General features: G+C 46.7%; 1 protein-coding gene across 6 annotated transcripts in view; it reads left to right on the top strand.

The window, feature by feature from the left end:
- The window catches only part of PRKAG2 (protein kinase AMP-activated non-catalytic subunit gamma 2), a 204,782-nt gene extending 185,207 nt beyond the window's left edge, over positions 1-19,575 (top strand). For 2 of the 6 annotated variants that reach the window (XM_066385397.1, XM_066385400.1), the window contains 2 exons: positions 4,255-4,348; positions 18,422-19,573. In XM_066385397.1, coding sequence (XP_066241494.1) covers positions 4,255-4,348; positions 18,422-18,453 — 126 coding nt within the window. In that variant the 3' untranslated portion in view covers positions 18,454-19,573. Of the gene's footprint in view, positions 1-4,254; positions 4,349-18,421 lie in introns of all 6 variants that reach the window. The other 4 variants (XM_066385402.1, XM_066385401.1, XM_066385399.1 and 1 more) reach the window with 3 other exon arrangements.
- The last annotated feature ends 8,423 nt before the right edge of the window (positions 19,576-27,998 follow it).

The raw sequence follows: 27,998 nt of genomic DNA, 5'->3' as shown, positions 1-27,998 counted from the left end.
TCCCAAGAGGCAACCGAGGGCTGATTGAACAGCTTCTGAACAACAGACGAGAGAAAGGGGGTGACTGGGGGGGCTAGGGAACTGCTGGTGCTCCCCAGGGTCAAAGGTGCCTGTGAGCACCATGGTTACGTCCTTGTCCACCTTGCTGCTCAGGTGCTCTGGCCTGCCTGCAAGATCATCACAGCGCATCCCAGCCGCTCTGCACAGAGCCCGATTTGGTTTCAAAACTAAGGGGGAGCAGGCAGCGTCAACAGGGCATCATTGTACATACCTGGCCTCCCTGCCCAGAGCCCCTCTAGCCTGGCAGGCCGGTCCCAAGGTACCAGAAGTGCCCACCTGGCTGCTACCAGCCTGCCACAACCACCTGGCACACTCAGCCCACACTGAAGTCACGGCCACTCTTTTAAGACTGAGAGAGCTATTTTTGTCTAATTCATATAAACAAGCATAGAAAGTCAAAGCCAAATGAAGAGACAGAAGACCATCTCAAATAAAAGGAAGAAGAAAAATCCCCAGGGGTAGGGAGAGTGGGGGGACCCTAAGGAAATGGAGATAAGTGATTGACCTGAAAGATAATTCAAAGAACCAGTCATAAGGATGCCCACCAGAATTGAAAGGAGAATAGGAGAACTCAGAAAGAACTTCAACAAAGAGCTAGCATGGCCTGACCTGTGGTGGCACAGTGGATTAAGCGTCGACCTGGAATGCTGAGGTCGCCGGTTCAAAACCCTAGGCTTGCCTGGTCAAGGCACATATGGGAGTTGATGCTTCCTGCTCCTCCCCCTTCTCTCTCTCTCTCTCTCTTCTAAAGTGAATAAATAAAAAAAAATTTAAAAAGAAAAAGATAAAAAAAAAAAAAAAGAATAACTGTATTAAAAAAAAAAAAAGAGTTAGCATGATGAAGAACTAGGCAGAGCTGAAGAATACAGTGACTGAAATGAAAAATACTCTGGTGGCCCTGGCCAGTGCCTCAGTGAATAGAGTGTCGGCCCGGCGTATGGATATCAGGTACGATTCCAGGTCAGGACACACAGAAGAAGCGACCTTCTTCTCTCTCCCCCTTCTCTTTTCCCTCCCACAGCCAGTGGCTCAATTGATTCAAGCATGGCCCTGGGCACTGAGGATGGGCTTTGTTGTAGCATGTTGGCCTCAGGCACTAAAAATAGCTGGGTACTCCAGCATCGGCCCCTGATGGGGTTGCCGAGTGGATCCCGGTTAGGGCACATACTGGAGTCTGCCTTACTGTTGCCCCTCCTCTCATCTAAAAAAGAAAAAATGCTCTGGAAGGATTCAACAGCAGATTAGCTACTACAGAAGAATTGGTCAGAGAGCTGAAAGACACATGGGTGGGAATCAACCAACCAGAACAGAAAAAAATAAAAAACAACAAAAGGAATTTTTTAATGAGCATTTTAAGGAACCTGAGGGGAAAACATCAAGCACAAAGTCATCCTCACTCTACAGATCTCAGAAGGAAAAGAAAAAGAAACAGAAACTCAATTTGAAGTCATAATGGCTAGAAACTCTTTTGACCTGGGAAAGGAAGCAGACATCCCCATCTGGGAATCCCAGAGAACACCAAACAAGGTAAACCCGGCGAGGCCCTTACCGAGGCATACTGTAATTAAAATTGGAAAAGTAAAAGAAAAAAAAAAGACAATGTTTAGGCAGCAAGAGGAAAATATCTAACTGTATACAAGGAAAATGCACAAAGCCTGTCAGCTGGTTTCTCAGCAGCAACTGGGCAGACCAGAGGGAGTGGCAGGACTTCCTTAAAGTGTGGAAAGAAAGGAACCTACAGCCCAGAGTACTTTACCCAGCAAGGCTATTACTCAGGATAAGAGAGATGAAGAGTTTGCTTGGGCAAGCAGACACTAAAGGAGTTTATCACTGTTAAACACGCTTTACAAGAAAAATAGGAAAGGGCATTTTTTAAGCAGAAAAAGAAACTCCATCACCAGCAATAAGAAAATAGGAGAAAGTGGGGGAAAAATTCTTACAGGTAAAGTTTAATAATAAATGCAGTAATTCATGCATTTAAAAAGCTACTACAAAGGTTAAACACTTACATGTAAGACCTAAAACCATAAAACTAGAAGAAAACATAAAGCAACACTCTTTACATTGCTTTTAGCAAATTTTGTTTTTTGGGCGGGATATGCTTCCTTGGGCAAGAGCAACAGAAGAAAAAGTAAACAAATAGGACTATATCAAACTAAAAGGGTCTTGCACTATAACTCTTCAACAAAACGAAGTGACAGCCTCCTAAATGGAAGAAGATATTCACAAACAATACATCCAGCAAGGGGTGATATCCAAAATATATAAGGAACTTGTACAACTTAACTTCAAAAAAAAATCCCACTTCAAAGTGGGCAGGGGACCAGAATAACATTTCTACATAGAGGACATACAGATGGACAACAGACATATGAAAAGATACTCAACATCACTCATCAACAGGGACATACAAATTAAAACCACAGTGAGAGGTCACCTCACACCTGTCAGAATGGCTGTGATCAATAAATAAATGTGTTGACAAGAATGTGAAGAAAAGGGAACCCTCTTGTCCTTGGCAGGATTGTAAACTGGTGCAGCCGCTATGAAAAACAGTATGGGGGTTCTTCAGAAAATTAAAAATAGAACTACCTTAGGACCCAGAAATTCCACTTCTAGGTATTTCTCCAAAGAAAAACGAAAATACTAATTCAGAAAGATACTGGCACCCCCATGTTTAATGGAGCATTATTTATAATAGCCAAGATATGGATGCAACTTAGTGCCCACCGATAGATAAGTGAATAAAGAAGGCTTATACACAGTGGAATATTAGCCATAAAAAGAATGAAATCATGCTATTTGTTACAACATGGATAGACCTGAGGGTATTACCCTTAGTGAAAAAAGTCAGACACGGAAACACAAATACCATATAATGTTACTTATAAGTGGCCTTTAAAAAAAATGAGTAAACAAGAAAATAGAAACAGACCCATCTCTACAGATGTAGAGAACAAGTTGACAATCACCAAAGGGGAGAGGGATGGAAGAGTGGGTGAACAGAAGAAAAAAACAGTTTCCCCTCTCCATCTTCTTTTTGTGACCCCTATTTTGTGCCAGCAGGGTCCAGGGACATTATTTGATATAGAAGAGGATCTCTGAGGTAATTGACCAGCAATAAGTTGAAAGCTTCTAAATTTAAGAAATGGGTCCTTTCTCACCCTTTTCCTGCTTCAGGGATGCTCTGTTAGAATAATAACCTCAGAACGCTACCTACTCGTTCATAAAGGACTTTCAGGTAGAAAAAGAGACATGACCGTTAACCTGTTTTACTTTATTATGATGCATTTATCCTCTGAAATATTTTTACGTAAACCTCATAGAGAAAGGACACGATTTAAAAAAAAAAAAAAACAGTTAAAGGGCAGTGACCTATTAGTTTCAGTGCTCATTTGGGCTCACCCCTTGTAAAACAGAATTTGACAGTTATTAGAAACAGATTCTTTCCCTTTTTTTTTTTTTTTTTTTTTTTTTGTATTTTTCTGAAGTGAGAAGCGGGGAGGCAGACAGACTCCCGCATGCGCCCAACCGGGACCCACCCAGCATGCCCACCAGGGGGTGATGCTCTGCCCATCTGGGGTGTTGCTCCATGACAACCAGAGCCATTCTAGCACCTGAGTTGGAGGCCATGGAGCCATCCTCAGTGCCTGGGCCAACTTTGCTCCAATGGAGCTTTGACTGAGGGAGGAAAAGAGACGGACAGAGAGAAAGGAGAAGAGGAAGGGTGGAGAAGCAGATGGGAGCTTCTCCTGTGTGCCCTGACCGGAAATCAAAGCCAGGACTTCCACACGCAGGGCCGACACTCTACCACTGAGCCAACCAGCCAGGGCCTAGAAACAGATTCTTTTAAAAACTAAAAACTGTTTAAGAGAATATTACATCTACATTGCATTTCATGTGTTAAGCTGTATCTTTTGGTACAGCTACGAATATGTTGAAATCTGAAAACTCAGCAGGACTAGTAGGCTCATTTTTCTAAAAATTAGCCAAGCAAATAAATCAGCATCGTATTTGAACATTAGAGCCCCAGACCTTTACATGGTTCTAAATACAGTCCTCTGTTGCAATTCTCTCATTGGTAGGATGGATTCACTGTCTCGCATATGAAAGATAGTTTGTTTTCTTTCTGTTTTCCATTTAAAAACTTGGTGGAAACTTGCTCATGTGACCTTCTTTTCTTCTTGTGTGCAGGTCCATCGGCTGGTGGTTGTAAACGAGGCCGATAGCATCGTGGGCATCATTTCCCTGTCAGATATTCTGCAAGCCTTGATCCTCACGCCTCCAGGTACTAACACCGGTCTCTGATCTTCACCTGCTGAGCTAGAGGATTGGGGTGGGGTGGGGGGCAGAGCAGGCCTCTGTTTCTCCTCCAAGCATGGCTTTCTCTACGTTCCTCTGTCTGCCGTTCCCGTTGTCTTGGTGGTTGCAAAGTTTTACCCTTCTATTTGGGTGGGAGAGAAAAGTTTACAGAAAGCATTCTGACTTCGTCTTTCCTTGCCCAGCCGTGCCCACATAAGTGAGGGGGTTCACTGATAAGGTCATCGTAACCTTTTCCATGGAAAAGCTAAGACCTCTTCAGTTTTGCTTTTTTTTAGGAGTACTGGGTGGGAAACAGGAGGGAAGCTCTGGGTTCTAACTATCAACACCTTCAGTTACACTTTGAAAAGGAAAAAAAAAGCTTTCTAGTGTTTTGAGTCTAAGAAATAAAAGGCCTAAACACAAACATGTTTTCCCACTAATAATGTACGGAGATGACTTTACCCAACAGCGTTGATGGCTTAACTCATTTTTTGCAAGATTCGCTCTGAGCCAGCCCTCAGGTCCTCGGATGGCCAGGGAGCGGGCAGAGCGGAGGAGGGAGTCTTGGGAGAGAGTTGGTGTTTTTCCTGTGTCACGCAGTTCTTAGTGAGGTGGGCTGAAAGGGTCCTGAAACCGCCAGCCCCATCCCTCGCCTCTCTTTTCCGCTCTCCCCCTCCCTACCCCCCAGTAAATAAATACAACCAACCCAGCCTTGGGCCACACAGACCAAGACCAAGGCCAAGACAGGAGCCTAAGAGACGTGCACTTTGAACTCTTGGAAGTTAAACATTAAAGTGCGTGTGCTACGGTATGGATTTTTCTTTCACTCAGAAATCAAACCAGCCAAGACTCATGTTTGCAGTCGACTCGTCACCTAAAAACACCCACCCTATGGGGATCCCCGTGGCCAGTGAGGACGGTTCCCCAGTGGGAACACCAAGGTTGTGACTCCATCAGAGCAAGAGGCTTGGTGGCCCGGAGCAGCGGCAGCACCTGGAACTCCTTAAACATGTCCGCCGAGGGCCCTCCCCCACCCCCACCCCCGCAATCTGGAACTCCAGAAATGGGGCCTGGTGCCTGCGGTAGCTTTAAAATTTCAGCTGTCGGAGAACACAAGACCCATGATAATCTTTACTGTGATGAAAGGTTGATAAAAGGACTAAAATGAATGCGAGCTTGTGTTAAGCCTAATCCAGAGGGACTCGAAACATTGAAGACACGAACAAAATCTGTCGATTACACGCCAAAGCTTTATTGTTTAGCTTGGCCAAGTAGCAGCAACTCCGACAGAAATCTGAGGGAGAGCACGTCAGCCCTTTGTTCTACTTAGTTTTTATAGTTTTGCAAGCGGGAAGTATAGAAGCAAAAATTGCAATTAGGAGCCCTTTACCACTATTGGTTATAGTCATATGCCCTTTAACATGATAGGACCATGTTCAATTTGCAAACCATACATAATTTTGGAGAAAACAAAATTTGTAAGTCAACACAATGATAGAAAGATGTCTCTTTACATATTAAGAGACATTCCTATATTTTCTAATGTTTATCCACCATCTCTTTGTCCAGAGTCACACACATTAACTATATGCATACATATGGGAGAGGTAGTTTCCGTGGGGACAAATGCCCGCAAATGGCTCATTACTATAAGTAAAGGTTTTGTAAGGTATTTTTCCCCGCCAAGAAGGAAGGAAGGGGCCAGAGCCACGAAGTGTGGAATAACAAAAGGATTTATTGAGTACAGAGCACACATCCCGCCCAGCAAGGTTCCCTGGCCCCAAGGGAAGATGGAGGCCAGGGAAGTCGCAAGGATTAAACCGTGTGGGAGATATTTAAAGGGGTCCCTCTAGGGAAGTCGAGCTAACATGACATGGTAAAATCCCACTGGCTGGCAGACGGTTGCTTTTTTCCAAACGGTTCCTGTGAAGCCTCTTTTGGCACGCTTGGTTGTGGGCGGTCCTAGCCAAAGTTCGTGGGTCTGAGTTCCCCACGTGACCACCCCCATTATCCACCGACCTTACATTCTGACCTTTTGTGTTAAATAGAAAAAGGGGTGCCGTTTATCCATCTGGCTACTTCCTGCTGATTAGGGGCATCGTGGAGAGGGGGAGATCGGAAGGTGGTGGCTTTGAGGGGTGTCAGGAGGAACATCTGTGTGGCTGTGACTGGAGAATCTTCATGGATGTGGTCCTGTGTGGATTTAAAAAAAAAAGAGGAGTAATAGGGGGATTTGCAGGGTCCAGCCTTTTGGTGAGCTGGAGATGGATGGAGTCCAGTGGTTCCAACTGCCAGTGGTCCTGTAAGGAGGCAAGCTTGAGGCAAAACTGCATGTCAGGAGTGGCGTAAAAAGGGGAAAGGAAGGGGTCCCATCCATTCCCATAACCGAGACCTGTGAGGGAACTAGAGGTCCAGAATGTGATGGCAAAACAGAGAAGGCAGCCCCTGTGTCCACAAGAAATGAGATGGACTTACCCACTTGTTGCAGCATACCCTGGGTTCTCCAAGTCCAGGCCGTGTCCTAGGAGTTCGAGCAATGCGCCCACCTGGCTGGATTGGCCTTCCCATTTGGGCGGCTTGTCCTCCACGTAGAGACGCTGAGGAAAAACCTGTTGCCCAAAGGGGCAATCGTTCCGCCAGTGACTGAGCTGCTTGCAGTTAGGGCAGGGCTCAGTGGGCAGCCGCAGGCAGGGGCCCTGCCGGGGCCAGTGGACCTGCTTGCCACACTTAAAGCAAGCTGCTGGTGGCTCTGCTGGTCTCAGGGTTGCCACAAGAGCCGGGGTTTGGAGCGTTACCTTCTGCTGCATGCAGGCCTGGCGAACAGCCTTGGCCTGTTTCTACTAGTTGGGACCGTTAAAAACTTTAAATGCTGTGTTCACAGGTCCTGGACAGGGGTTTGGGGGGATTGGGAATAAGAAGAGGGGGGCTCGTGCAGAGCCCGGCACCCAGATCCTGCAGGAAACGCTGGAGCCAAAGGCAGGACAGGGCCAGAACTTCCTGCAAGAAAATTGGGGTTGGACGTCCTGAAAACCGGTGTAAGAGCCAATGCCAGGCTGAGAATAGCCTGACGGAGGAGGGGTTTAAGAACACAGTGGAGAAGGAAGGGGCCCCTGGCCAGCAGGGGAGGAGAAAAAGAGATGGTAATGGTGAATAAGAAACAGGTTTTTGAGAAGGGAGGGGAAGAGGCTCTCAGAGGGAAGAGACCCGAGCACAAAAGAGGTCCACAGAGGAACTAGAGAGAAGTCCCGAGAGAGGGGTGCCCCCGGGGGTCAGACAGGAGGGAGAGAGGGTTGGGAGTCCGCGGAGAAGAAAAGATCAGGAGTGGAGGTTTTAGGTGAGGTTTCTCCGGCCAGAAAAAGGCCTGCGTGGTGGAACAGGTGGCACAGGGATTAAGGACAGGTGCGTGAATAATTAGAAGCCGTGTATGTAAGAGATCTCCAATCAGTTCCCAGCTTTTTTGGCGATAGTTAAATTGGTGAGGGTGTGAACACCGAAAGTCCCTTCAGGAGGCTAATTCAGTGGGTTCTGTGGCCTGGCCACAGTGGAGAAGAAGAACAGTTTCTTCTTCTTTAGGGAGGGAGATTCCTGTGCCCCCACGGCCGCCCTCAGTCCTCGGAGTGGTCAGATTTGAGTATCAGTGTCCTAAAAACTCAAGGTCTGGCCACAGACGGAAAAGGTAAAGTGGATGTGCTTGGGGACGTCTCCACAAGCACACGCTCACTCAGACGGATGGAAAAGACTTCCCTGACGTAGCTACGGTTTCGGACAGGGAGTCTCGGAGGAAAGAACTGAGAGGAAGGCGGAGGCAGGGGACTTACCGCACCGTGCACTGAAGTGGGTGGAAGGTCAGAAATCCTGGTTCTTTCTCCTGGTTCTTTCTCGGAGGGGATGAGGAAGAGGAGCAGTCCTTGCGGACTTCAACTCCTTCCAGGTTTTCGGCACCAAAATGTAAGGTATTTTTCCCCGCCAAGAAGGAAGGAAGGGGCCAGAGCCACGAAGTGTGGAATAGCAAAAGGCTTTATTGAGTACAGAGCACGCATCCCGCCCGGCAAGGTTCCCTGGCCCCAAGGAAAGATGGAGGCCAGGGAAGTCGCAAGGATTAAACCGTGTGGGAGATATTTAAAGGGGTCCCTCTAGGGAAGTCGAGCTAACATGACATGGTGAAATCCCACTGGCTGGCAGACGGTCGCTTTTTTCCAAACAGTTCCTGTGAAGCCTCTTTTGGCGCGCTTGGTTGTGGGCGGTCCTAGCCAAAGTTTGTGGGTCTGAGTTCCCCACATGACCATCCCCCATTATCCACCGACCTTACAGGTTTATTTTGGCTTTTCTCTTCCTGCACCTGGCTAGCCATTCACCCCTTTCCCCACAGGGTTGGTGGAATGTCAGGGAATCCATGTTTTCCTTCCCTTTGCATTTACAATACAATGCCAAGGGCCATCCTGGTTTTATGCCAATCACACAGTACAGAGATTATTCACAAAATTTCTCTGCACACCTTAACCCAAATTAATAAAATGTTCTTTAAGCCTCTTAAAATATTAATATCGATTCTATAGCTTTTGATACTTTATAACACCTGCGGGTGAGGTGGCACAGTGGCTCCTCAGGGCTCCTCATTCCCCCCTCTGAATGGGAGGATAAGATGTGGTATCTACTGAGGTAAGAGGCTGGTAGGTAGGCTGAAATGTAGGTGGAAGGACCAGGAGGTTGGCGGCCCCTAGGGGGCGGGCTCGCCTCACCTTGTCATGGATTTCCTGTAGGGCTTTTTCAAAGGCCTTCAAGTGAGAAATAAGTTGTGATTTAGTGAGTGCTGGAGTTAGCTCTAGGCCTATATGAGGGACAATTGGGGGGTCCCTGCCAAAGAGGATTTGGTAGGGAGAAAACCCATGTGTCCCCAGGGTGCACCGAGCCCTCAGGAGGGCGTGGGGAAGCGCTTCCACCCAACCTAAGCCAGTCTCCAGATGAATTTTTGTGACCATTTCCTTTATGGTCCTATTACACCTCTCTACCTGTCCTGAACTCTGAGGCCTGTATGCACAGTGTAATTTCCAATCTATTCCTAACACCTTAGCAAGGACTTTTGATATTTCGTCCGTGAAGGCCGGGCCATTGTCAGACCCCAGGAAAAAGGGAAGGCCAAATCTAGGGATTATTTCCTGTAGCAGTGCCTTTGCTACTGTGGACGTAGTCTCTCTCCGAGTTGGGTAGGCTTCTGGCCATCCTGTAAAAGTGTCTACAAGCACTAGTAGGTAGTGGTACCCATATTTGCCGGGCTTCATCTCAGTAAAGTCCACTTCCCAGTGTTCCCCCGGGGTTGTTCCCCGATACCTGATTCCAGACGCCCCAGGGCCTCTGCCAGCATTGACCTGTAGGCAGGCCTGACATCGGCGAGCAACTTGTTCGGCCAGTCTGGAACCGGGGTGACACCAGGGTTTGCAGCTTCTTTCCAGTTAGGTGCGTTGCTCCGTGGATTTCCTCGAGAAGCTTTTCACCTAGGGGCTGTGGTAGGGCTACCTTACCTTGGGAGTTCTTCCACCATCTACTTGAGAAAGTCCAACCCTCTTATTGGTATGCCTCTTATTCTTTGGAGTAAACTGGCTTTTCCTGGATGGTGGGTTCTACGGCGAGGGGGAGAATTCAAGCGGCAACCTCCCTGGTGGCGGCATCTGCATGCCTGTTACCATGAGCTTGAGTGGAGTCCCCTTTTTGATGTCCGGGGCAATGGATGATTGCCACTCGCTTTGGGAACCAGAGGGCTTCTAACAGGCTGAGTATTTCCTCTTTATTCTTGATTTCTTTTCCTGCTGAGGTGAGAAGCCCTCTGTTCTGGTAAATTTGTCCATGGACGTGGGCTGTGGCGAAGGCATATCAGCTGTCCGTGTAGATGTTGGCTACCTTGCCTCGTGATAGTTCTAAGGCCTTGGTCAGGACAATTAATTCTGCCTTCTGGGCTAAGGTACCCTGGGGCAGGGCTGAGCTCCAGAAGATTGTCCCATCTCCTGAGACCATAGCCGCTCCTGCCAGTCGACGGCCCTTCCGGACAAAGCTGCTGCCATCCGTATAAATGTCCTTTCCCCCAGGGATAGCCTCATCCTTAAGGTCCTCTCTGGTTCCCTGTGCCCCGTTCAATACCTCTATGCAGTCATGTTCTGGTCGGTTCACTGTTCCTTCTGGCAGCAACGTAGCCGGATTCAGTCCTCCTATAGTCTCAAAGGTGACTCGGGACATTTCTAGGAGCAAACCCTGATAATGAATGAGACGGGAATTCGAGAGCCATTTCCATGACGCCTGGGTGAGAATTGATGCCAGCGAATGGGAAGTGATGATTGTGAGGCTCTGCCCTAAGGTTAACTTGTCCGCCTCTCGTGCCAGGGCTGCCACCGCTGCTAAATGCCACAAGCAGGTTGGCCAGCCTCTTGCGACGGGGTCGAGCATTTTTGAGAAGTAGGCTACAGGATGCTTCCAGGGTCCTAGCTGTTGGGTAAGCATGCCAACAGCAGACCCTCCTTTTTCAGTCACATAGAGATCAAAAGGCTTTTCTAAATCAGGCAGTGACAAAGCGGGGGTGGGGGGGGGCTAAGCAGAGCCGTTTTCAGATCCTTAAAAGCCTGGGCACACTCCAGGGTCCACCAGCAAGGCCCATCCCCTTTCGTGGCTTTGTACAGGGGTTTCGCTATGTGGGCAAAACCAAGAATCCAGATTCTGCAGTACCCCACTGTGCCCAGGAATTCCCGAAGCTGTTGCTTGCTCGCAGGGACCTGGAGGGCTTGGATGACTCGAGTCCTTGACTCAGCTAACGCCTGCGTCCCTTGGCTGATTACGTATCCTAGATATCCGACAGTTTTCTGGCAAATCTGGGCTTTTTCCAAGAGACCCTATATCCCAGGTCCTGTAGGGCCTGCAGTAGCCCCTCTGTAGCCACCGTGCATTCCTCTAGGCTTGGTGCTGCTACCAGCAGGTCATCTATATACTGGAGGACAATTGCTTTAGGGTGTGCCACCCGGACCGGGACCAAGTCTCTCGCCAGTGCCTCTCCAAACAAGGTTGGAGAATTCTTGAACCCTTGAGGCAATCGGGTCCATGTTAATTGACCGGAGTCACCTGTGTCAGGATCTACCCAAAGGCGAATAGGGCCTGGCTCTGTGGAGCCAGGACTATGGTGAAGAAAGCATCCTTTAAATCTAGGACCGAGAACCACGCTAAATCGGGTGACAACTGTCCCAGGAGGGTGTACGGGTTTGGCACCACCAAGTGGATGGTTTCTGTCCAGGCGTTTACTTCCCTAAGGTCCTGGACCGGCCTGTAGTCGTTTGTGTCCCCTTTACGTACCAGCAGCAGTGGAGTGTTCCAGGGGGATTGGCATTCAGTTAAAATCCCCTCCTCTTTCAGTCAGCGGATATGGACGGCTATCCCCCGCCTGGCCTCAGGCCTAATCGGGTATTGGCGTACTCGCACCAGTACTGCCTGGGCTTATAGAGCCACGATGACGGGCGGGTGGTGGCTCGCTAGTCCAGGCGGGTTATCCTCCGCCCACAGTTTGGGGAATTGAGTCCTCCACTGTCCGTCTGCCCGGGGCCCCGTTACCGGTTCATTCAGGCGGCGCTCCTCCACCAGCGGCAGGGTGAATGCAGTTGTCTCCGGTTTGTTGAAAGCAATGGCTCCTGTATCCCCTTGGAATGTGATGGAGGCACTCACTTTCCGCAGTAGGTCTCGTCCCAGCAGGGGGTAGGGGCAGTTGGGTATTACTATGAACGAATGAGTGACAAACCCTCGTCCCAGGTCCACCGTCCGGGCCGTGGTCCAGGGATATCTTTCGGCTTTCCCTGTAGCCCCTTGCATGGAGATTGTGTTCTTGGAGAGGGGCCCCAGGGGTTATTTCAGGACAGAGTGTTCCGCCCCCATGTCCACAAGGAAGGATACGGATTTTCCCCCTACTTGGACTGTGACCATGGGCTCAAGGGGGTTTAGCGGAATTGAGCCCCGGCCCCGTCAGTCCTCTTCCTCAAACAGAAGGGCTTTGGGTTTTTGTCCCTGGCTGCCTGTTCCTTTTCCTTTCAACTTGGGGCAATCCCGCTTGAAGTGGCCGTGCTCGCGGCAGTAGGCACATTGATCCTTACCTAGAGGCTCTCGGTGGTTATGCGGTTTCCCGCGGCTACGCTGCTTTCCACTGCCCTGCTTTGTTACAATCCTTTGCTCTTGTAGGGCCATCACTAGGGACCGGCTTGTCTCTTTCGCCGCTTTTATTGCTTCAGTGTCCCTATTGTTATACACCCGAGTGGCTATGCTTACTAATTTTTCCCTAGTTTCCCCATCAAATCCCTCTAATTTCTGTAACTTTTTTCTAATGTCTGGGGCCTACTGGGTAACAAATGCTAGGTTAACCGCACGCCTATTGGGTTCCGCATCGGGATTGATGGGAGTCCAGGTGCGGTATGCCTCTAGTAGCCACTCTAAGAATGCGGCAGGGGATTCCTGCGGTCCCTGCGTTACTTCACTTACTTTGGTCAAGTTTGTGGGTTTGCGAGCTGCCGCCCGCATCCCGACCAAGAGATACCGGCGGTAAGTTGTGAGCGCATCCCTACCACCTCCGTCATTAGGGTCTCAGTTAGGTCTCTCAGTAGGGTGTGCCGTTTCCAGGGCTGCCCGCCCCGCCGGGGTATCTGGGGCTTCCTGGCCCACCAGGAAACTGCATCTTGCTTCGGCACGGATACACTCCTGCTGCTCCGTTGTGAACAGGACCTGCAACAACTGCTGGCAATCATCCCATGTTGGTCTATGTGTGTGGAAAATAGACTCAAGAAGGGCAGTTAATGCTTACGGTTTCTTGTCAAAAGAAGGGTTTTGGTGCTTCCAGTTGTACAGGTCAGAAGTGGTGAAAGGCACATACACAAAAGCACCCCTACCCGGTGTGTAGGCCATGGACGTTGGCGGCAGTAGCAGCTCCTGACAGTCGCGGGTCTGGGGGCACTGCCACCCTCAGCGTGCGGCTGCCGGTGCTCCAGGCCGCTGGGGCATCCCCAAGCGCCCCCCTGTTCGGCCAGGCCCTCAGGCGTAGGACGGGCTCAGGGCACTGCCCGCATGGCCACTGCCAGCTCCTGTGGAACATAAGCCAATTTAAAATGAGAAATCATACATTCAAGGGGGGACTGCAGACTTTTGCTGCTTCTGCCACCCATGTCTGGCTATGGGGAGAATAGGACCAAGACAAATGCAGTGAAAAAACAGATAGACAAACAGCAAAAACAGATAGACAAACAGGTGCCACTCTTCCTTGAGCTCGAATATCTAAACTCAAACGGGGTTCCCTAAAAGCAGGATGCCCCCCAAATCTCCTAACCTCGCGTCCGAGGGGAGACGGCCACTGGCCCCTTCCCAGCTCATCAGCCAGGGCTCGCGTGGCAATCAAACGGTTGGCACCTTGTTTTACTTACCCGGGGTTGAACAAGAAAGCTCTGGTGTACAGACCAACGGCGGCCCCTCGATCCCGGACGAGCCCCCAAAATGTTAAGCCTAATCCAGAGGGACTCGAAACATTGAAGATACGAACAAAATCCGTCGATTACACACCAAAGCTTTATTGTCTAGCTTGGCCAAGCAGCAGCAACTCCAACAGAAATCTGAGGGAGAGCGTGCCGGCCTTTTGTTCTACTTAGTTTTTATAGTTTTGCAAGCGGGAAGTATAGAAGCAAAAATTGCAATTAGGTGCCCTTTACCACTATTGGTTATAGTCATATGCCCTTTAACATGATAGGACCATGTTCAATTTACAAGCCATACATCATTTTGGAGAAAACAAAATTTATAAGTCAACACAATGATAGAAAGATGTCTCTTTACATATTAAGAGACATTCCTATATTTTCTAATGTTTATCCACCATCTCTTTGTCCAGAGTCACACACATTAACTATAAGGTCTACCAGGAAGTTCTGTCCATTTTTGGAATAAAACAAAATACAAATTCTTCTGACTTAATTCATGTGGCGCACCCATCTTGAATATTTCTACACCAATTCTATCTTCAGAATATGGTCCGAAATGGTTTGCTGAGCTGAATTAAGCCTTTCTGCGATCTCCGATGTTGTCAGTAAAGGATTTTGCTCCAACATGGTCTTAACATCGTCATCGATCAAAGATGGTCGCCCAGAACATGGCTTATCAGAAAGGTCGAAATCACCTGTTTCGAATTTTTCGCACCATCTTCTGCATGTCCTATCAGAAATTGTACCTTCACCAAATACGTTCAATAAATTTCTACATGCTTCTGTAGCATTTCTTCCTTGTTGAAATTCGTATACAATACAGTGGCGTAAATGAACTTTATCAGTAGCCATGGGTACACTATCGCTTCACACATAAGACTAACATGAATCAACTTTGTTTTAGTTAATTGCATACGTCAGTATGTATACACTAAGTGATAAAAATAGAGAGGTACACATGTGCTTACGTGTCAAAACTTATGATAGAAACGGACAGAACTTTCCAGTAGACCTTATATATGCATACATATGGGAGAGGTAGTTTCCGTGGGGACAAATGCCCGCAAATTGCTCATTACTATAACAAAAAGTTTATGGCTTTTCTCTTCCTGCACCTGGGTAGCCATTCACCCCTTTCCCCACAGGTGTGGTGGAATGTCAGGGAATCCATGTTTTCCTTCCCTTTGCATTTACAATACAATGCCACGGGCCATCCTGGTTTTTTGTTGTTGTTGTTTTTGTGGGGTTTTTTGTATTTTTCTGAAGCTGGAAACGGTGAGAGACAGTCAGACAGACGCCCGCATGCGCCCGACCGGGATCCACCCGGCACACCCACCAGGGGCGACGCTCTGCCCACCAGGGGTCGTCGCTCTGTTGCAACCAGAGCCACTCTAGCGCCTGGGGCAGAGGCCAAGGAGCCATCCCCAGCGCCCAGGCCATCTTTGCTCCAATGGAGCCTCGGCTGCGGGAGAGGAAGAGAGAGACAGAGAGGAAGGAGAGGGGGAGAGGTGGAGAAGCAGATAGGCGCTTCTCCTGTGTGCCCTGGCCGGGAATCGAACCCGGGACTTCTGCACGCCAGGCCGACGCTCTACAACTGAGCCAACCGGCCAGGGCCGCCATCCTGGTTTTATACCAGTCACACAGTACAGAGATTATTCACAAAATTTCTCTGCACACCTTAACCCAAATTAATAAAATGTTCTTTAAGCCTCTTAAAATATTAATATCACCCTGGCCGGTTGGCTCAGTGGTAGAGCGTCGGCCTAGCGTGCGGAGGACCCGGGTTCGATTCCCGGCCAGGGCACACAGGAGAAGTGCCCATTTGTTTCTCCACCCCTCCGCCGCGCTTTCCTCTCTGTCTCTCTCTTCCCCTCCCGCAGCCAAGGCTCCATTGGAGCAAAGATGGCCCGGGCGCTGGGGATGGCTCTGTGGCCTCTGCCCCAGGCGCTAGAGTGGCTCTGGTCGCAACATGGCGACGCCCAGGATGGGCAGAGCATCGCCCCCTGGTGGGCAGAGCGTCGCCCCTGGTGGGTGTGCTGGGTGGATCCCGGTCGGGCGCATGCGGGAGTCTGTCTGACTGTCTCTCCCTGTTTCCAGCTTCAGGAAAAAAAAAATGAAAAAAAATATATATTAATATCGATTCTGTAGCTTTTGGTACTTGACAACAGCTGCAGGTGAGGTGGCGCAGTGGCTCCTCAGGGCTCCTCACTTGTTCGTGGCATTCGTGCGCCTTTACCCTGAGCACATAACTCTGGGGGGGGGGGGTTGGGGGGGGAGCAACCCTCACAGACTGCGTCCAGCCAGTGAGTGGGACTAGCCCAGCCCGGAGAGCAATTGCATTGAGAGACAACCAAATAGCTTCTCCCTGCCCCTTAGGAAGAGACCACCTCTCTAGGCAGAAGAACACACACAGGCACATCGTGATCCAGCACCTTCAGAAAAAGACACCCCTTTTTCAGGCCCTGGCCCTGGGCCATGGCACATCGTTTTCCCAGGGAGCAGGGTGCTGGTCTGTCCCTGTGGCCAAGAGTCTCTATGCATGGCAGGCTCGGAGTAAACACACCCTTTATTAAGGTGACCAACTTTTTTACAATGAAAAGGACAAAAATAAATTGAAGAAAACAATATCATAAATAAAACATTTTATTCATTGCAATAGTAATACACTATAATATGATAAATGCATAATAAAAACATTTGTATTATTTTATATTGTAATTATGCTCACCTGCCTACTAATTTTTAATAACAATTGTAAGAAAAAAATACCCATTTAGATACAAATATGTCACATCACATGCAATAGATCGACTCTGCATCAATTAAATATGGACATTTACAGATTAGTCTTCCAATATCCAAAAGGAGGACATGTAGGAGGACACTTTTCCAGGGAGGACGGAACTTACAAAAGAAGGACTGTCCTCCCTAAAAGGAAGATGATTGGTCACCTTACCTTTATCCTTTCTGTGCCTTTGAGTAGCAAATCATTGGAAGGTTGGGCTGGATGAATTTAAATTTCCTCCCAAATTTGAAATCCCAAAAACTCCTGAGTCATGTTTCTCCGCAGAGAATGACCCATTACTCTATAGCTGTGACTTGAAATAGATCTGTTCCTGCAGAGGTGATGGTCTACAGATAGGGGTAGCTGAATTAGAACTCTGTGTAACAGCCATTTTCAACAGCAGTGCCACAGAATTTTTAAATGTTTAGTCAGGGGCCTGGACCTCTTTTCCCGTTGTCAGCGCAAAGGTTGCTGGTTCGATCCCCAGTCAGGGCACTACAGAAAAATCTCAGTGTTCCTGTCTCTCTCTGTCTCTGTCTTTGTGTGTGTGTCTCTCTCTTCCCCCTTTCCTTACTCTCGCTAAAAATCAGTAAATAAATTTTTTAAAAGAAGGCAACAGCCAACATGACAATAGATGTCCAATGTGAATAAATCAAAATTATATATTTTTTGTTTTGTTTTGTTTTGTCAAATGGGCAAAAAAAAAATTGTTTTTTGGGTATGCCACAGAATTTTGGTAACTAGGCCTTGGCCAGTTGGCTCAGCAGTAGAGCGTCGGCCCGGCATATGAAAGTCCCGGGTTCGATTCCCGGCCAGGACACACAGGAGAAGTGCCCATCTACTTCTCCACCCTTCCCCTCTCCTTTCTCTTTATTTCTCTCTTCCCTTCCCGCAGCCAAGGCTCCATTGGAGCAAGTTGGCCCAGGTGCTGAAGATGGCTCCATGGCCTCCACCTCAGGTGCTAGAATGGCTCCAGTTGCAACGGAGCAACACCCCAGATGGGCAGAGCATCACCCCTTGGTGGGCAAGCCGGGTGGATCCCAGTCAGGTGCATGCAGGAGTCTGACTCCCCGCTTCTCACTTTGGAAAAATTAAAAAAAAAAAATGAAGTGTCTGGTGAGAAAACAGGCCAGGAGCTACAGTGATGAGAAAAACGGTTGCTCTCCCTATTAACCTGTTTTGAAATATCCCGGCCAGATCAAGTTGGTGTTATACACAACTGTCCTCAAACATGTTCGATATTTGTTTGTTTTCACACTTTTATATGAACGGTGAAAGTACTCTACATCTTTACTGAAAAATGTAAATATGTGTTTCTTTTAAAATTCTTTAGCCCCATAACCCTTTTTTGAATTTAACCTTGTGCATTTACAATTATAATATCCAATACAGATTAAAAGCTTGCTGCAGTACCCTGGTCTATGGTGGCGCAGTGGATAAAGCATCGACCTGGATGGAACTCAGGTCATCAGTTCAAAACCCTGGGCTTACCCAGTCAAGGCACATATGGGAGTTGATGCTTCCTCCTCCTCCCTCACTTCTTTCTCTCTCTTTCCCTCTTCTCTAAATGAATAAATAAAATCTTAAAGTATGCTGCAGTAATGGTGGGTTGGGATGGGGAGCCTGGAGCCCACTTCCATAGTGTCCTGCCCATCCCCTGCTGAACCACTCACTGCCAGGTACGCAGAGACCTCCGACATGGGCGACCATGCCACAATCAGGGAGAGCACACACAGCTGCCGTGAATTTTGATGTCGCTTTGAAAAACAATTCATTCTCCCTCTTCTGACAGGTGCCAAACAGGAGGAGCCAGAAACAGAATGACCACGGTGAATGGAGCCCTTGTAAGACTTGAACTATAAGCCTCTGGGTCACACTTTGCCTCATGAACACTGACCGCCTTCGGAGAGAGGGAGATGACCAAGAATGTATAGCAAGGTTTAGCGATGGGTTATTTTTTTCCAAGTGATGTTGAATCTAAGTATTAAAAAAGAAAAAAAAGCAACGATTGTAATGTGTTTGAAGAGTGAGGCTTGGCATTATAAGGCTGTTTTCGGACCTTAGTCTGAAAAGTTTCCGATGCTGTCTGTCATTAAAGTGCACTGTGTCCCAAATTGTTGATTATTTTTCATTTCCAAGAACTCACTAGTGTATGGGGCAGGTGACGCGACACAAGGCCGGGAGCGTGTGGCATGTTCCAGACCCAGTGCGCTCTGTCAGATCGCTGGGCCGTCACCACTGCTCGTAGCAGCCGGAGCGTGTGCCTGTGAGGACAAGGCACCGCTGGGGTGTGAGTCTTTGGGGCCTTTACCAAATCTGTTCATTCTCATTAGCTCTGTCGGACCGTTGTTCATCGGGACACCCACCCCCACTTTTTAAAATGAGCTGGACAGTTCTGCGTTTACGTGTTCCCACCTCTTTGTGTAAATGCAACTGCTCGACCGACCACAGCTTTTATTTTCCCACACATGCCATTTTTTCTTTTTTTACACACATCTGTTGGTGGGGACACGTGACCATGGCCCCTCGGTAAAACACAGGCCGTTAACTGTTCCGTGGGCAGAGGTCTCATTGAGTTGGGGAAGGTCTGGCAAGGATGTGGATCCTCAGAACAGCTGCTGATGGGTTTTACAAGCCAACGTTCCTGAACATGTGTGCAGAAACCTGCCGGGCTGGAGATGGGACGGGGTGGGGGCAGTTTTGTGGAAACAAAAGTGCCGGGAAGAATTCTATTTTCTGTTGTGCATTGAAATGTAAAATCATGGTGTCTATGGCTGCTGGTGCGACTGTTTTTGTAAATCTTACTGTGACAATATGCTGTATTGTCGGATGATTGAAGAGAAACACGTCGTTTCCTAATGTAAGTGCTCTCTGAACATGTCAACACTGTGTGTGTGTGAGAGAGTATAGTTTGGTTTTTTTGTTTTGGGGTTTGTTTTTTCAGACTGAAAAAAATTAAAATAAATCTTCCTATCTACCATTTTGTTAAAGATGTTCTTTGAAATACTGTGTATGTCAGCGTATGCTCATTAACATTCGACGTGCAGTTTCCATCCTTAGACGTTTCTCCCCCGATAAAGGAGAACGTGGGTTCTTCTGTCCCTTTTTGCTGAGTCATCAGATTGCGAGCATGACAGGTTGTCTGGGTAGGGAGGAGGCGGGATGGAGCAGAGACGGGGAGCACCTGTGTGCGGGGTGAGGAGAACCAAGGGAGCCTTCTTACACTGGAAGTGGTGTTGATGTGGGTCTTGAGAGAGGAGTTGGCTGTCTCTAGGTGAGACGGGAGGGGGGCACCAGCTCAGGTTGGTGGGCAGGTGTGCAGGGGGCGGCGTTTTACCAAAGGGCTGAGAGGGGATGGGGTTTGATTCCATTGGTCATGGGGCTATGGATGGTTTTTGAACCATGGAATGAGATTAGATTTTTTGGGTTGAAAAATGCATTTGAGGTTGGCTCAGTGGTAAAGTGTCAACCCAGCTTGTGGATGTCCCCAGTTCGATTCCCAGTCCAGGCACACAAGAGAAACAACCATCTGCTTCTCCACCCGTACCCCTCTCCTCTCCCTCTCCCTTTCCCTCTCTCTTCCCTTCCCGCATCCATGGCTTGATTGGTTCAAGCACGTTGGCCCCAGGCGCTGAGGATGGCTTCATGGTCGCGCCTCAGGCACTAAAATATAGTAGCTTGGTTGCCAAGAAATGGAGCAGCAGCCCCAGATGGACAAAGTACAATATGATCCAGTAGGGCAGTAGTTCTCAACCTTTCTAATGCCGTGACCCCGCAATGCAGTTCCTCATGTTGCGGTGACCCCAAACTAAAAAATAATTTTGGTGGGTACTTCATAACTGTAATTTTACTACAGTTATGATTCGGAATGTAATACCTGATATGCATTATGTATTTTCCGATGGCTTTAGGTGACCCCACCGGGGTCACGACCCACAGGTTGAGAACTGCTGCTATAGGGGGCTTGCCAGGTGGATCCTAGTCAGGGTGCATGTGGGAGTCTGTCTCTGCCTCCCCAACTCTCAATTAAAAAAAAAATCAACTGGAGCCTTGGCCTGGTAGCTCAGTTGGTTAGAACTTCATCCCAATAGGCGAACATTGTAGGTTCAATTCCTCGTCAGGGCACTTACAAAAATCAACCAACGAATGCCTAAATAAGTAGGACAACAAATTGATGTTTCTCTTTCTTCCTTTCTCTCTAAAATCAATAAATAAAAGGGTTTTCAAAACAATTGTATTCCTAATAAACAATTTAAAAATTTACAGTCTCGCCCTGGCCGGTTGGCTCAGCGGTAGAGCGTCGGCCTGGCGTGCGGGGGGGTCCGGGTTCGATTCCCGGCCAGGGCACATAGGAGAAGCGTCCATCTGCTTCTCCACCCCCCCTCCTTCCTCTCTGTCTCTCTCTTCCCCTCCCGCAGCCAAGGCTCCATTGGAGCAAAGATGGCCCGGGCGCTGGGGATGGCTCCTTGGTCTCTGCCCCAGGCGCTAGAGTGGCTCTGGTCACAGAGCGACGCCCCAGAGGGGCAGAGCATCGCCCCCTGGTGGGCAGAGTGTCGCCCCTGGTGGGCGTGCCGGGTGGATCCCAGTCGGGCGTATGCAGGAGTCTGTCTGACTGTCTCTCCCCGTTTACAGCTTCAGAAAAATACAAAAAAAAAAAAAAAATTACAGTCTCACTTATACCACCACAAAATATGAAATATTTAGGGTAAATCTGATAAAAGTTGTGTCTACCTTTTTTTTTTGTACAATAGAAATTGACAAGCGGATACTAAAATTTGAATGACAATGCAAAGGACTTAGATTAGCCATGACTCTGAAAAAGAAAGAACAAGTTTGGAGGGATAAAACTATCTGATTTCAAGGTTTATTATAAAGCTACAGTCATCATGACAGTCAATGTAAAAATAGGCAGCTACATCAACAGACCTGGTGAGTGTCCAGACATAGACCCACCCATACCCATATACAGGCAACTGAATGTTGGCAAACATGCAAAGGTAATGCAGTGGAGGAAAGAATCTTTTCAACAAAAGTGGTGTTGGAACAATTGGATATAGCAGGTTCTCAAATAATGTCATTTGATTATAATGTTGATGAGGAAAAAAAATTGATTGCTGGCCAAGACTACCATCTGTGTGGAGTTGTCATGTTCTTATATCTGCATGGATATTTTTCCTGGAGACTATAGTTTTCTCCCACATCCCAAAGATGTGCAGTGAGGTGAACTTGCATGTCTAAAGTGACCCTGTTTGAGTGAGTGTGGTTGTGTGTGTGTGCATGCACCACTACAACCACGTTACTCCCTGGGTCACTAAAAATTGGATAAAGACTGTAATTATCTTGTTTTTATTAATCTTTCTTAAATGTATATGTAGCTCATATTCATTTTAATGTTTAATATTAGAAGTGTTTGGGATGGTTATATATTTATTTTGGTGGTGGTGTTTGTGTGTATGTGTGTGTCCAGAAATATTTTATAGGAACTTAACTCTTCTTTATTTCAATTAGCCTAAGGTAAAGTTGAGTTCATTATATGTCACTTTGCATAAAGTTGCAGTTTCTGAGAACCTATCAATGACATTACTAAGACAAAGCTCAACAGTTTTCAGAAGATACATAATCCAGAGTTGTTATTAACATACTCCTAACATCCACTATAAAAATAAAAATTACTAGATGTGAAAAGAAACAAAAATATCTGGCCTAAAATGGAGAGACAAGTCATTCAATAAAAGCAGACCTATGAAGGATCCAGATGTTACAATTTGTACAAAAAGGTTTAAAAACTATTATCATGTTAAAGAACCTATAGAAAACATGGGTATGTTGGGTAGAGATGGGAGAATTTCAGGAGAGAGATGGAAACTATAGAAGAGAACCAAATGGACATCCTAGCACTGAAAAAGACGTTAGCCAAAGCTGTTTATCCAGAAAAGTTTTAATCATTAAACTAGAAAAGAAAATGCAGTAAAAAATAATAAAAGGCTTTTTTTTTTTTTTTTCAGAAAGCTATCAAACTGTCTAATATATGTGAAACTGGAGTTACAGAATGAGTGGAAAGAGAATATGGGCCAGAAAAAAATAAAGAAATCTTGGTTGGAAAGATTCCCAAATTGGATCAAAAACAGAAACTCACAAGTCTAAGCAGCTTAGTAAACCTCGAATAGCATACAAGCAAAACTACACATAAACATCATAGTCAAACTCTGAACACCAAATATAAAAAAAAGAAAACCTTAAAGTAGACAGGGCAGGGAATATATTACATAAAGGAAATCATAACATATAGCTGAATTCTCATCAGAAAAATAAAAATGGAGACCAGAAGAAAATTGAACATCTTTGAAGGACTAAAACACCCACACACCACTGTCTACCTAAAATTCTACATCCAGCAAAAAGGAATCTGTCCAAACCTAAGAGAAATAAAAAAAGGTAGCAAGAGGGAGATCTTTGTAGTGATGGAACAGCTCCGTGCCTTGTTTGTGGTTTTGGTTACACAGATCTTCACGTGTAATAAAATGGAATCAAGTTACACATACACACAAATGAATGCATGCAAACTGGTGACTTTGGAACAGTTTCGGAGACTTGTACCAATTTCAGTGTCTCGGTTTTGACACTGTGCTGTATTTATGTAAGATGCTACTATTATCCAGAGAACAGTACTCTGCTTATTTTTGAAAGGACTCACTCATCTATAATTCCTTCAGAATAAAGAGTAGTGAAAGACAGTTTTCAGATAAATCCATTGTCAGTGTGTTTCCAGGAGACCACTAGACAGGCGGAATGAAATTCCTCCGGTGGAAGGGAACAAGCAGAGCCCAACGCCCTGGTCTGTGTGGGCTGAGCACACAACTTCCCTCCGAGGGGCACAAGACCAAAAGGGAGAGGAAAAGAGCCACTCTCCAGTGAAAAAGCCTGACAAACACGCCTTGAACTAGGTAACCAAGGTCGACGGTGACCAGTCATGCTGATATGCTAATACGTTCGCTCAATACAGAGGTTCTCAAACTTTTTGAAGTTGGGGCACATTTAAAATCCTACAAATATGCCCTGGCCAGTTGGCTCAGCAGTAGAGCGTCGGCCTGGCGTGCGGGGGACCCGGGTTCGATTCCCGGCCAGGGCACATAGGAGAAGTGCCCATTTGCTTCTCCACCCCTCCCCTCCTTCCTCTCTGTCTCTCTCTTCCCCTCCTGCAGCCAAGGCTCCATTGGAGCAAAGATGGCCCGGGTGCTGGGGATGGCTCCTTGGCCTCTGCCCCAGGCGCTAGAGTGGCTCTGGTCGCAGCAGAACAACGCCCCGGAGGGGCAGAGCATTGCCCCCAGTGGGCAGAGCGTCGCCCCTGGTGGGCGTGCCGGGTGGATCCCGGTCGGGCGCATGTGGGAGTCTGTCTGACTGTCTCTCCCCGTTTCCAGTTTCAGAAAAATACAAAAAAAAATAATAATAAAATTCTACAAATAATTGTAGGCACACTATATACAAATTTCTGAGAAATATGTTATAATAATTAAGTCAAATATTAAAGGAAAAAAGTCCAAGCATTCTTTTACGGTAATTAAATGAAATAAATATGACAAAATTAAATTTATTCTGACATTAGAAAACATTTTTATGTTACATTTTTGAGTTATGCTTCTTAGAATTTGTAAAAAAAAAAAAAGGTTTAAAAAATTTAAAAAGACAAGTTATCTTTTTATATATATATAGATACATTCTTAGTAAGATTTTGTAAATTTGGCAGGTCCCGGCACGAATGTGTTAAGTTTTTTCATTCTTGTGTTTATGAGAAACATGAGCCTGATGTGTCCTAGCAATTTCTTCAATGTTTGGGCATATATTTGAAGGGCAAACTCTCATTTCCTCATCAATTCATTGAAGAATTCCTCTTTTTACTCTTGTATTGAGTGCAGAAAACCCCCACCATACGTATCATCTAACTTTACACCAAACAAAGGATAGAAGAAACTTGCCTCCAGTCTTTCCGGGGAACATGGGGGGTAGTGTCAACAATCCAGCACCACAGTTTAGCAGCCTTTTGCAACCTAATTAGGCAAGTGAGGTGGAGAGTTGGGCAGACTGTCAGCTTACAGCCAATTCCCCACACCTCTGTTCCCCCAAAATCTAAACTCCAAAAACCCTGTTGGTTTTTTGGTCCCCAACAGGCACATATTTCTCTGGAATATCATAGGGAGCACCTGGAAATCTTCTAGGGCTTACCAATGCACCCTGGCGCACACTTTGAGAACCACTGGAATGATAGGATGTGATGAGAATCCCTCTCTACCTCTGTGGTCTTCCTTCCAAAGGCCCAGCATCCCACACTATACTTGAGGACCACTTCCGGTGGATCCCAGCTGAGAAACAGTCTACAAAATACTTAACCAACAGTCCTCAAAAGGGTTGAAGTCACCAAAAACAAGAAAACTCTTGAGAAACGATGACATCCAAGAGGAGCCTAAGCCTGGTATTCTGGATAAATAAACATAATGCGGTATTCTGGATAAGGTTTGGGAGCAGGAAAAGGACAGTGGGGGAAACTGAGGAAATGTGAATAATGTAGGAGCCTTAGTGAATAATAGTATATCACAGCCTTGGTTAATTGATTCTAACAAAGGGACCACACTGATGTAGGGTGTGGAGAAACGGCACAGGATGTATGGGAATGTTCTCTGCTATCTTCACCATTTTTCTGTATGTTGAAAACTTCTGAAAAAGAAACATAAAGTCTATTTTTAAAAATAAAAGACTGGCCCTGGCCAGTCGGCTCAGTGGTAGAGCGTTGGTCTGGCATGTGGAAATCCCAGGTTTAATTTCCGACCAGGGCACACAGGAGAAGCGCCTATCTGCTTCTCCACCTTTCCCCCTCTCCTTTCTCTGTCTCTTCCCCTCCCGCAGCCAAGGCTCCATTGGAGAAAAGTTGGCCCGGGTGCTGAGGACGGCTCCATGGCGTCCACCTCAGGAGCTAGAATGGCTCTGGTTGCAGCGAAGCAACACCCCAGATGGGCAAAGCATCGCTCACCGGTGGGCATGCCGGGTGGATCCTGGTCAGGTGCATGAGGGAGTCTGTCTCTGCCTCACCACTTCTCACTTCAGAAACATACAAAAAATAAAAAAATAAAAGACTTAAAGAGTAATAAGAACCAATGGCACTGTATGGGTTTTATTTGGATTCTTATCTGAACAAAGTGTTAAGAAAAATTATGAAGCATGAAGAGACATTTGAATAGTCTGGGTGGTATTAATGATTCCTTCATTGGTTTTGTTTGTTTATGATGTAAAAATGGCATGTTATATTTAAAAAAAAAAGAATCATCTGAGAAAATATTGAAATATTTATGACTGAAATGGTATGATGGCTGGGATTTACTTCAAAATAATCCACTGGTGGTGGTGGGGGACATAGGTAGAATATAGATGCAGCAGGATACTCCATAAATATTGAAGCCGGTGACAGGCGTGAGGCTTGTTGTACTCACCTCTCAACTTTTATATATGCTTGAAATGTTAGACACACACACACAAAGTTGCAGGAAAATTTGTAAGGTCTTCCCTAATGTTTTGGATGCTTAGTTATTAACATCTTGCTATTTGTGAAGGGATACTTACAGTATCATTAACTAATATCAAGGTCTAATTACACTGATCATAGTGGATGTGGATTCATATTTGAAATGCTTCTCTTGTCAATTTTTTTTTTGTAGAAGTTTCTGGTCATTTTCATTTCAGAGGTGATTCGATTGTCGTGTAGACCTTTAAGGTAGCTGGCAAAGAACTCACACAAGGGCGAGGGGGTGGCTTCCATATTTTTCTCCAGTGTGTTCACACTGCATTTTTATCCTCATTAACTCATGGTTTCTTTGAAGGATTCTTTTAAGACCAATGACCATTTTGTGTGCTTGAATTTAGTTTAGTAGCAGAGCTTGCATAGCACATTCTGTAATTCCTCACAACCAGATGTGTGAAAAGCCATACATTATGATATCCTGAGCACAAAACTATGAGGGCAACACTGCCAACCTCTCCCTGATGTCGAAATCCCACCAAGATACCTCTCGGACCAGTCCTGACACGCCACCATCTGTCATGCAGGCCACAAGGGTGCCACGGTCAATCCATACTCTTGCATATTAGCAAAACTCAATTAGTTCAGTTTGTAATTTTTAAAAATAGTTGTTTCTTTTCTGCACACCAATGGCGGAAATTCCAACCTCAAGACAACTCTTCACACGGAGGAACCAACGGTGAATAGGTCCCTCAAACAGTAATTACATCTCTCAATGGCTTATGAACACAGTGACTAAATGCCACATCTGAAGGCTATATGTCATCCAAGCCTTACTGGCACAAGCCATCACCTGTTTTATTGCAACGAATTAGCCACCTGGCTCTTCCTGAGCATACCCTAGGTGTGTCACACAAGCTCTCAGGAACACATGTGCTCCCGCTGTCTGCTAGTGAAAGCTCATATCAGGTGCACTCTGGTTTGAGGGCCTGGGGAAGCCAGGGTCCCCCATAGGCCAGCAGAAAGGAGACATGTACTGTTAATGAAAATGTATTGATGATTTTATAGTGGATAGATGAAAATGGTTGGTGTCCAGGGCAGTTGTTAACAAAATGCCACAAATTGGAGGCTTAGAACATAAGTTTTTTGTCCCTAAATTCCAGAGGCCAGAAGTCCAACATCAAGGTGTCAGCGGGGCCATGCTTCCTCTGGGGTCTCCAGGAGAGAATCCTTCCTTACCTCTTCCAGCTTCTGGTGGCCCAGGTGGCCCTTGGCTTGTGGCTGCTTCATTCCAATCTCTGCCTCCGTCTTCATGTGGCTTGCCTCTTATCTTCCCTCCGTGTCTGTGTGCCTGCGTCCCTTCTCTTTTTATGAGGACACCAGTCATATTCGATCAGGGTCCCCTCTACTCTATTGCAACCCCATCTTAACTATATAATGAACCTCTGCAATAGCAGAGAGAGAAGCAACACTCTCCCACTTAATTGTTCCATTTACTTGTGTACGTATTGCTTGCTTCTCACATGTGCCCTGGGCCTTGGTGGGCAGGGACGATGCTCTATCCCAGGGATCCCCAAACTACGGCCCGCGGGCCGCATGCGGCCCCCTGAGGCCATTTATCCGGCCCCCGCCGCACTTCTGGAAGAAGCACCTCTTTCATTGGTGGTCACTGAGAGGAGCACATTGACCATCTCATTAGCCAAAAGCAAACCCATAGTTCCCATTGAAATACTGGTCAGTTTGTTGATTTAAATTTACTTGTTCTTTATTTTAAATATTGTATTTGTTCCCATTTTGATTTTTTACTTTAAAATAAGATATGTGCAGTGTGCATAGGGATTTGTTCATAGTTTTTTTTGTAGTC

The sequence above is a fragment of the Saccopteryx leptura genome, chromosome 5, assembly GCF_036850995.1.
Source record: "Saccopteryx leptura isolate mSacLep1 chromosome 5, mSacLep1_pri_phased_curated, whole genome shotgun sequence".
Lineage (NCBI taxonomy): Eukaryota > Metazoa > Chordata > Mammalia > Chiroptera > Emballonuridae > Saccopteryx > Saccopteryx leptura.
The sequence above is the reverse complement of the archived record's forward strand: the minus strand, read 5'-3'. Positions and strand labels throughout refer to the sequence as shown.